The sequence below is a fragment of the Carassius carassius genome, chromosome 19 (genome assembly GCF_963082965.1).
Source record: "Carassius carassius chromosome 19, fCarCar2.1, whole genome shotgun sequence".
NCBI lineage: Eukaryota > Metazoa > Chordata > Actinopteri > Cypriniformes > Cyprinidae > Carassius > Carassius carassius.
The window spans coordinates 21,062,855-21,074,104 of NC_081773.1; the positions used below are offsets into that span (position 1 = coordinate 21,062,855).

An 11,250-nucleotide genomic window follows, 5' to 3' on the forward strand; every position below is an offset into this window, starting at 1 on the left:
TAATTCAAAAATATACAAAACAGCACACCAGCCCCTCACGGACGACTGGTGCGCGCAAATAAAAACCAAAACACAACTAAAAGCCCAGGCCTGGTCCTCTCTCGTCCTTCACTGTCGTCGCTCCAGTTTTATATCCTTCCATCTCCTCAGTGGGCCTCGAGACCGGCGGGTCAAACAGGTGTAGTTCATCTCCAATCACTCCACCGGCCTTGCTCCCATGTCCCTCGGCCCCGCCCCACTCGTCACATACCCCCATCGCAGGCCGGGGGGTACTCCCGAGACTGCGCTCTACTCCCCCCTCCCTCCCTCCGGGGGGGACCGCTCATGGGGACCTGCGGGAACCTGCGGGAACCTGGGGGCAGGACAGACGAGGCGAGAGAAAAGGAGATGGAAGGAGGAGCGACAGAGACGAGAGAGGGGGGAGAGAGAGAGAGAAAAAAAAAAATTCCGGTTCCCAGACGCACTGCTGCTCGGCCCTCCACCGGCTGGGCGATCTCCTCTGCGGTGCCTGGCGGTGGCACTGGACGGCCCTCGGCGGACGGCACGACACTCCTCCGCCGCCCGGTGGACGGCAACGGCTCCTCCGGTTTTGGGCAGCCGGCAGGAGTCCCCCGTTCCCTGCTCCTCCGGATACCTTCACGGAGGCAGCAGGCTCCGGCCCCCTGGCGAACGGCGCCGACTCCTCCGCTCCCTCACGGAGGCAGCCGCCCCTCCCTATCGTGGGCGGTCGGCAGCGAGCTCGCCCGTCCCCGGCAACTCGCTCCAGCCCACCGCCTCAAGCATCCATGGCGACACACTCCTCGCCTGCTCGTTGGCACCGCGGATTCACCACAGCGGCGAGGGATCTTCAGCAGCGCGTCCCTCCTTCTCCCGGGCTTCGGCACCACTGTAACGATAAACCTTAATATTCATCCGGAAGAAGGAGGCGGGAACCGGCGGACAATCAAATAACATTTAATAATTCAAAAATAAACAAAACAGCACACCAGCCCCTCACGGACGACTGGTGCGCGCAAATAAAAACCAAAACACAACTAAAAGCCCAGGCCTGGTCCTCTCTCGTCCTTCACTGTCGTCGCTCCAGTTTTATATCCTTCCATCTCCTCCGTGGGCCTCGAGACCGGCGGGTCGAACAGGTGTAGCTCATCTCCAATCACTCCACCGGCCTCGCTCCCATGTCCCTCGGCCCCGCCCCACTCTTCACAATCACACAATTACACTTTTTAAGATTCAATACAGTATCACATGGAACCTGTAACTACCTCAGGCCTCCTTGAACATACAGACACAGTCTCCTCATCCTCCTCAACTGATGGGCCTTCTCCCTGTGACCACTGATTAAACTCAGTTAAACTCATTAGCTTACATGACTGATTTAAAAGGTCTCATACTCACAGGCAACATGATGTCTGGTGGATCCATAAAGCATACAGAATCTTGATAGAAAAATAATTTTTTTTTTACCAAAATGCACCACTACAGTAGCACAAGTACCTCTACGTGACATTACTGCTATGGTGTACTTAGGCTTACAATGCCTAAGGAAGGAGGAAATCAGTTAGTCAAGAAGGAATAATGATAATAAAACACACACACACACACACCTTTTATATACTCACTCCTTATACTTACGTGATATCATTTTAGATGATGTCCCCCCCCCCTCTATTCCCTCAAGGACGGGCCTCCCTTTATTAATTTCCAAAGCCAGCTCCTCTGCAGGAGTGAAGCTGGCTGGTGGTGGCCCTCCCCCAGTGCCAGCAACCGGTCTTCTTTTTGGTCGCTGCAATTAAAAAAAATACATTAAAAAAACCTGAATAGTTGTAACTCCAAGCTGGCATTCATTACATATATACATACCATTGGATTTACTTACCATTTTGAACTTTATTTTTATATTTTATTTTCACCTGCTGCCAGGTTCTTTTTCCTTCACTTAAGTTGCTGCTGCGTGAAAGCAATTAACGTTACGGTTATTCACACACAAACTTTGCAATGTATTGTGACACACATTCAATGTTGATGAAGTATTTTAAATAGCTTACACCGCTACTTACGCATTGAGACTATCAGCAATTTCCTGCCAACCTTTCTCTCTTGCTTTATTTATTGCCGCTGTATTGCCTTTTTTGGTGATGACATCTTTAAATTCTTCATAGGTTTCCAATAGCAAACGCTGTTCCGTTGCCGTGAACATCGCTGCTCTATCTTTTCCTTTTGTTGCCATGGTAGCCCACAGTAAATCGATTGACCCATGCTCGACTTTTCAGGACTTTTAAACAATGGCGTGCACGCGCAATTATCTAGACTATTTAAACCTGACTCAAATTAGTAAGATCACATGATCCTCAACTTACTGTTATGGAACCAATTTAAGCGCGGATGTTTAGCTCGGCTCATTCAAGTAAGGTTTTGGACTTTAATCCCCGCTTTTCTAAGCGGCTTTTATGGAACAGCCCCCTGGGTCACATTTAATTAAGACATAGTAGTAAACAAAACTCAACCAATTATGTTTAGGCTCAAAAAGGATACCGTAGACTCTAAAGGACGATTTATTTAAATGAATGGACCTGCATGGAAACTTTTAACTTCCACGCCCAGCATTGCTGAATTTTTTTATAAAACTCTCCACGTAACCGCGAAAACAACTTCTTTCCTCACGAGGCCCCGCCTTTTAAGGGCGTGCTAGTTTCCTTCCAACCAATCACACAAAGAGGCGTGATCACATTAACCAATCCTTTACCTCAGCGGCTCATCTACGTCATGACGCAATTAGTTTTGCGACGCGTCCCACTGACACTTCAAAAGACAATATAGCAAACTGCACTATCAAGGTCGAAAGCCGGACAATAACGTAGACTTCATAGGCCTACTTTATGGTCGTACAGAGGTCTTGTTTTCCTGACTACGGGCTCTTGCTTTTTGTTAACATCACGGGTCAATAGCGGCAGATTGCTCTGCACGTCTTCAGCGGTATTTTCGTGCGCACGGTGGTAGCATTTAGCTTGTTGAGCAGTCATGGCTATGGTGGGGCTGAGAGCTTCTTACCACAGAGTCCTCGACAGGATCGAGCATATTCTGCCGGCTAAACTGAGACCCATTTATAACCACCCTGCAGGTAACATAAATGCTGTTAGCGTGACAGCTTATTTGTCACTGAAACTGATCCTGTTAACCTCTTGACTGAAGTGACGGTGCAGCCATAGACACTGGCACCAGGAATTGAGGTTTTAGATATAAACAATGTTTTAAGAAGTTGCTTGACGGAAATTAATTATAGGCACTTTATAATATTAAATTTGATTATTATTATTTGTATTTATTTATTGGTGTGTTGTTGACATAGGTCAACTTTCAGTGATTTTGTTTGCAAATCAGTGCTTACAAATCCATTTTAAAACGTATTTACATACATTATAAGTCAGATTATTTATATATATATTTTTTTCATTTTGATCGACCGGTCAGTGGATAAACTTGTTTAATTAAATATGTTTAAACAAATTTTTGACTTGTTTTCACATTTTGGGACACAACTAATGCCTTTAAAGTCTTGACTTGTTTGATTGTAATTTTCCAATTAGTATTATATATATTCAATCCATTGTACATGTAAGATTTTAAGTGTACATGTAATGAAAAAGTTAAAAAAAAAACTATTCTGTACTGTATTTGTGGAAAGTGCCCTTGATCGTTCTGTGTAATATTTTCTGTTACTGATTTACTGAAAATAATTTATGTTCTAATAATCTCACATGAGCTATCTAAAGGGAGTTAAATTGTTTATAGTTCTAGTCATTTGTGGTACAATAAATATAATGTTGATAAGCAGAGGTTGAGTGACATGTCATGTTGAATATTTAAACATTGATTGTTTGCAAATAATAATCCATAATTGGTTAAACATTTGTAGCATCAGCAATTGTATATTGTATTTCTTATTGAAAATCAATTAAAGTCATCAGTGCCTTCAGCTTACAGACATGCAGGTTCAAGTCTGTGTACTTCATTGCTGTAAAAAAAACATGTACATTTACCTTCATATTTTAGAAAGATATTATACATATTTGTTATAAAAACACAGCCTAAAAATGTACTTGCAAGAAAAAAAAATCACCCAAAATGTTCGTCTGTGTCAGTACTTTTTTTGTACTGTTTTGTATGTTGAAACACCTGGTTGCTGTCACAATAACACACATACTCTGTGAACATTTGACCTGTCAAACATGAGTTTAACTGTTTTGATTTGCTCTTTGTTTAGGTCCAAAGACTGTTTTCTTCTGGGCACCAATGTTTAAATGGGTAAGATTAATAACACAGGATCTTGATGTTCTTTGGATTTAAAAAATAAATAAATATATATATATATATATATATATATATATATATATATATATATATATAATTGTTACATTTCTGATTTCACACAGAGTCTGGTCATAGCTGGCTTAGCAGACATGACCCGTCCAGCAGAGAAACTCAGTCCCTCCCAATCTGCTGTGTTGACAGCCACAGGTATATCTCACACAGTAACCAATTCTTTAAAAAATTAAAACCCTGAACAATTCAAAGTTTCCAATCTCCCGCACTCTCTGTTTTTCAGGTCTTATTTGGTCCAGGTATTCCTTGGTTATTATACCCAAGAACTGGAATCTCTTTGCTGTAAACTTCTTTGTTGGAGGTGCAGGAATATCACAGCTCTACAGAATATGGAAGTGAGTACTCTCATTCACCTACACAATACATGAAATAAAATCACATAAATGGGGAAACAAGCAAAAGGTGAATGTTGTTGATTTTAGACTTGTGTCCAGTTTTCAAACAAACCTTCAGCTAACGCAAACCGTCTGGCAGTGAAGTGTATCGTGTCTTGCGTAAAAGCCATCTATCACGTCATTCACATCTGTCAATCAGATCTGTCAGTGGCTGTGACAAAAAAGTGAAACTTCAAGTCAACTTTTTTTATTATTATTATTATTGTAAATTATATCTGTGCACATTTTTTTTTAATCCACATGCCTTTGTAATATTCAATCAAAATAACCTTTCCTCCACCTTGCGCCTTGTGGTTCTCTTCTCTGATGACGTGTTCACTGTTGCGAGGGCGGGACAACAACTTCTCCCCTCCAGAAATCTGTCACTCAAATGAAAACACAGCAATAGCAAATAACAATGATCCAATCACTTCCTGAAAAATTTATTTGACATGAACCAAGAGAAATGAACCAAGAGAAAACATTACCGTCTACAGCCGCGAGAGGGCGCTCTATGCTGCTCAGTGTAGAGACCTGCATTCCCGCTGGAGTACCCATAGACAGTAAAAGAAATGGACACAGTGACCCCATTGGATTCAACAGAGACAAGTGAAGTCAATTAGAAGCACGCAATTCCTGGGGGTCGAGTGAACTGCGCAGACTCAAACTGAGCTTGATGACGTAAATGTCACGTGAGCAACCTGTCTGACCATTGTAAGTCTTCTAATAGCTGTGCCAAGAGAAATCTGAATCACCCACCGAATCTTGCAGAGAAGGCGTGTGTGAACAGGAGCAAATTTTGGTAAGTATTCTGATTAATTATCTCCCTTGACTTTATGCCTCCACGTCCCCCCGATTGCCTGATAGACCGTAAAAGATTGCCTGCGAGCTTCTCCTCCTGTCACGGTAATTTATCTACTGTGCGACAGAGAGTCGCAGGTTATGATGCAATCGTTAGCCTATTTTTACAAAAACTGCTTCTACGGGACCATAACGTAAGATACAAGGTAATGGAGCCTTTTATACATTTTCGTGTTTCTTTAGAAATAATTAATGAACAAATGGAGTCTTTAAACGCCTCAGATGTAAAGTTATTCGCTGTCAAAGTGATGCCAAAATGAATGGGAGTCAATGGAATGCTAACAGCAGGTGGGGGTCCGCTAGCCAATGGCGGCGCCCAGGGATACTTCAAAAGAAATATGAAAACCTGCCCCCCTGGGAGTACCGCGGGACCCAGCGCAACCAAGTGCGGCACGGGACAATATTTGATTGGTGAATGCGGACGTGGGTGGCAAGATATTATTGTGTGCGGGTTGCGGGAAAATAGTTATTTGCGGGACTCCCACAAAGTGGAAATATCGAACAAAATAAAATTACTAAGTAATTTAAATTAAAAATTACTTATTAAGCAAAGTAACACGCCATGTAGGCTACTTTGCATTCCAGCTCCCAGCTCACTATCGGAGAGGGCTTTCAGTAATTGCGGTCGCATAAAGGGGCAGAGATGGATTAATCTGAAGCCCTCATCAGTTAACGACATGCTATTCCTGCACGGACTACATTAGTAGTCGTATTCTACAGTTTTTTTTTTTTAATTCTGTTTATTTTTAATTCATTTATTTTGCTAAATATTTAAAATTGGTCTATTTTGTTATTGAGGAAAAATGATTTTTTTGTTTAATGTTTGAAGGAAAGAAGGCATTCTTAAGCAGTAGGCCCTAGGCTAATTTTCCTTTGAACATGAAATAAATCCAGGTTTATTATTATTATATAATTCATCAGGCTATACTATAGCCTAATTATTATAGGTATATATTTTTTTATTTACATTGCTTACTTTTTTACTGTATTTCTATGTTCTAAGTTCCTTGTTCGTTCCATTCATCCATTTAATTAAACGCAAATAAAACTAAACATTTGTAACAGCCTCTCCCTGAAAACCTAGAGTGCCCTCTCGCGGCTGTAGACGGTGTTTTCTCTTGGTTCTAAATAAATGCGACTTAAAAGTCCAGTGCGACTTATATATGTTTTTTTTTTCCTCGTCATGTCGTATTTTTGGACTGGTGCGACTTATACTTAGGTGCCACTTATAGTCCGAAAAATATGGTAATAAAAGAGCTTATTAAAGGAAACACCTGCATAGTCTAATTCTGTTACCTAAAATGGTATTTTTATATAATATGGTTTCCCTCTTGAAGTGTACTTTTTTATTATTATTATTATTATTATTAAAGTTTTTTTTTTTCACCCAAATCACTTTTTTTTTTTCATGACAATTTTACACCCTCTTTATAAAACGGTATGCTTTACTGCTGTTGTGCCATTAAAGAACAACTTTTTTCACATTTTATCTGCTGTGAACTACGCTTATTTTAACAAGATTGCAATAAAGCAGTCCGGGTATTTTGTAATTTAGTTGTGTGACCAAGTTGGGGGATTTTCGAAATATATGAGCTCTTTATTCCCCTCAGGTATAACCAGGAACAGAAGGCAAAGGAGAAAGAAGCTCAGGCTTCCAGTGCTGTGTAAAGGGCATCCAGAGGACTGAAAGGGACTCTCCTCGACTGGTACTCCAGAAACTTCCCCTCCATCAACAGTCCTCCAGTAGAGCCTCCACATACTTTCTTCATGAACAGAGATCTGATTCTTTTAGAGTTCAGGTCATTGTCCCGTGCCACTAGTACCTATAGCAACAACTAATACAGTTGTTAATAACGCACACAATGTTACATATTCATATTAGTATGACTGTACATTTTTTAAAAGGCTTGAGATTCAGATGCATCTTGATAAAGGTGTTTTCCATCCAATATACTTGAGTTACTGTCATAATTCTTGCCACTGAGGGAATTTCTTCACTTTGCTTCCGTCATACTGTTATCAGAATGTCTCCAAATAAATTTTAGAAAAGTCTGTTTCATTAAATGCATTCCTTAGGAAATATTTATTAGGCAACTGTAATGCATTTTATTATTATTTTTTGTTTTTAAATTTTTACATATAACATTAAATTGTTTTCGTCAAAACCCATGCATTGCAAAATACTCACTGAACTGAACTGTAATATTGTGAATTTTTAATTAACATCAAAATGAAGTAATATTAAAATCAAACTTATTATAAGCATGTTGGCCTTATAATCAAGTGTACTGTTCATCTGTGCACTAGTTATTCATCTTCATCCACCATTATCAATAAATCACATAAAGTTAGGAGTTAAGGAGTATCACACTACCATATTACTCATACAGTTTGTACTATTTGTTCTGCTCATAGTATGCATTTTTATACATGGCACCAAAATGTGCATTGAACAACCTGAGCACATGTATCCCACAATGCAATGCACACAACTCGACCTGTTTCCAGTGAGACATATGAGGGAGTGTTATCAGCTGTGATTTTTAACCATTATTTTTGACTCATTATCAGACAGCCAAAATTATTATAATAAAGCACTTTTAGATGACAACTAAAAATCATTAAATTTATACTGTGAGGTCGCATTTGAAAACAATGATACAATGATGTTTGAAATTTGTATTGTTGTATTATGATGTTCCAAATGTTATTTGTAAACTAAAATAGAATGTACTAAGCAGTAGTATATACTACTATCCTGTTTGGCCTACTGCTGTATATGTTTTTATGACAGTACACTGCTGTCCCCTTGTGGTGCTACAAGAAACTGCATTTAGTAGAATGAGATGTGAATGGAAATGCAGATGGTGTGATCCACATAGAACAGATTTCTGTGAACCATTTTGGCCCTGAAAGGTCTTCATCCACATGATGATACAATGCCTCGCCGACAGGTTGATTACACATATAACATTGGTTAAAATATGATTGACTATATTTCTCACCTATTTAAATGCCTGTGGTAAACAATAGATAATACACAGCTACAGGACTGTAATAAAATAACTATACATTACTCATCATGCAAACAAAAGACGGTGATGTCTGGATCGGCGCCATGATTGAAGGTCTCATGTGAAGATGTAGGCTGATATATTTTTGAGTCAAACCCATAATGATTCATCTTGTGAATGCAGTGTCCAATCTTAAAACATGGGATACATGCATAATAACAAGATAGTCTGAAGAAACATGCCAAATTTCTGATGCTCTGGGCACTGTGTGATATGATATTTCAGCAAAGTTATGTAAAAAAAACTTGAAACATTAAGTTAAACATTGCACCCTTGGCACACAAGGCCAAATCATCCTTCATCCAGCCTTGTGGGTTCTTTTTAAAACACCTGCTAATGTCACTTATTAAAAGATGTACAGTTTTATATACAGTACAATCCAATTGTTTTATGATTAATAACATATATTTTATATTCTTTTTTTGTTTTTTTTTTACTTCTGCCCGTTTTTCAAATTAAACTTTCATTGTGTATTTTTATATTAAGTATTGGTGATTCGTGAACACTTGACGGATGAAGAATTAAGAAGTTCCTTTGCCATTGCGCAAAAAAAAGAAGAAAAAGAAAATGCAGTAGAAACTCTAGTACAGAGACTCAGTTTCATAGCTGTAAACCACATTAAAATGGAAATGAACAAATTAATGAAACAGGTAGTGTTAATTAAATAAGGCACATGAACTGATCGTAAACAACTCTTCCAAAAAATCTGATAGATACGGATAATAACCAGATAACACAATCCCTGTTTACCAAGGCACAGAAACAGTTGTGCTTGCACTCGTTCATGATACTCGCATATAACTTCTGTAATAGTAATTATTCTTCTGTAATGCTCTATTTTTATTTTACAAACGGTTTTATGAATAAAGAATTGAATCTTTCTTTTATACAATTGCTGCCTTGAGGTTGTTGGCTTCATTTTTTCCCCTAAAAGAATAGTTTATAAAAAAATGAAAATCCTGTCATCATTTACTGTATGAGTAATTGATGTCAGGATTTTAATTTTTGGATGAACTAACCCTACTCAAATCCCTGATTGGAGTACAAGCAAATACATTTAAATAGTTTTCACCTGTTAAACACGTAAATATGCTGAAATGATTTGAGAATCGTTTTATAAATAACAGAATCTCATCCATTGCCACTGGACTTGGAAAATCTGAATTTCATTCAAGATTAAGAAAGTCTGCAACAGTCCAATGTAAAACCAATAATAAGTGATCCATTATTATAAATGTTTTATGGGGGAATTGTCTATTCTATTTAGAAAAATCTTAAACTTGTCTTTTGGGTGGCGGGGCATCAGGATATTGTCATTAAAGTAAAAAGAGGAACATTAACTGTTCAATTCAATTCAAGTTTATTTGTATAGCGCTTTTTACAATACAAATCGTTACAAAGCAACTTTACAGAAAATTATGTTTCTACAATATTTAGTAATAGTGGGGACTGTCAGTTTGTGCACGTATGACAGGATTTTTAGAAAAATTAATACAAGACGTAGTCAGCCAGACATTGAACACTATTAATATTATTAATAATTAATAATTATTATATGATGCAGTCACACTTGTAGCAATATTTGTTAGTTCTGTTTGTTGATTCAGGGTTAGCATCATCTGAGGTCCTCTGAGGGTCAGCATCATCTCTTCTCAGGTGTTCTGGATCCAGACTGGAGCTTGTGTAAATCCTAGGCAAAACATAGAGACATCATTAGCATAGCTGCTGTTCCAACAAAGTAAAATTAATTAGTTTAACCCAAGCTAAAGAATAAGAATGCACATTTGATCAGATGCAACTACACTCACAATTTAAGATACATTATTCGAATGCTTGGCGAAAGAGATGCGTAGAGAGTGTGTCTGAACCCCGAACATTATCAGGAAGGCTATTCCAGAGTTTGGGAGCCAAATGTGAAAAAGCTCTACCTCCTTTAGTGGACTTTGCTATCCTAGGAACTACCAAAAGTCCAGCGTTTTGTGACCTTAGGGAGCGTGACGGATTGTAGCGTGGTAGAAGGCTAGTTAGGTACACAGGAGCTAAACCATTTAGGGCCTTATAGGTAAGTAATGATAATTTATAACTGATACGGAACTTAATAGGTAGCCAGTGCAGAGACTGTAAAATTGGGGTAATATTATCATATTTTCTTGACCTGGTAAGGACTCTAGCTGCTGCATTTTGGACTACCTGTAGCTTGTTTATTGAAGAAGCAGGACAACCACATAGAAGTGCATTACAATAGTCCAGTCTAGAGGTCATGAATAAATGAACTAGCTTTTCTGCATCAGAAACAGATAACATGTTTCGTAGCTTGGCAATGTTTCTAAGATGGAAGAATGCAGTTTTTGTAACATGGGAAATATGATTTTCAAAAGACAAGTTGCTGTCTAATATAACACCCAGATTTCTGACTGTAGAGGAAGTAACAGTACATCCGTCTAGTTGCAGATTGTAATCTACAAGATTCTGTGTGGTGTTTTTTGGTCCAATAATTAATATCTCTGTCTTATCCGAATTTAATTGGAGAAAATTATTGGTCATCCAATCTTTTACATTTT

At 38.7% G+C, this 11,250-nt stretch overlaps 1 protein-coding gene across 1 annotated transcript; it reads left to right on the plus strand.

Annotated features, from left to right (window-relative positions):
- The first annotated feature begins 2,795 nt into the window (after window positions 1-2,795).
- Window positions 2,796-7,564, plus strand: LOC132095358 (mitochondrial pyruvate carrier 2-like). Its single transcript, XM_059500261.1, has 5 exons — window positions 2,796-3,118; window positions 4,262-4,302; window positions 4,431-4,515; window positions 4,604-4,715; window positions 7,226-7,564. Exons 1-5 carry the CDS (start codon window positions 3,019-3,021, stop codon window positions 7,281-7,283), a joined length of 396 nt encoding a protein of 131 aa, XP_059356244.1. The 5' UTR covers window positions 2,796-3,018; the 3' UTR covers window positions 7,284-7,564.
- The last annotated feature ends 3,686 nt before the right edge of the window (window positions 7,565-11,250 follow it).

Coding starts and splice junctions, on each gene's coding strand:
- LOC132095358 (XM_059500261.1), top strand. CDS start 3,019: ATGGCTATGGTGGGGCTGAGAGCTTCTTACCACAGAGTCCTCGACAGG. Junction 4,516..4,603: donor TGCTGTGTTGACAGCCACAG/GTATATCTCACA, acceptor TCTGTTTTTCAG/GTCTTATTTGGTCCAGGTAT. Junction 4,716..7,225: donor CAGCTCTACAGAATATGGAA/GTGAGTACTCTC, acceptor TATTCCCCTCAG/GTATAACCAGGAACAGAAGG.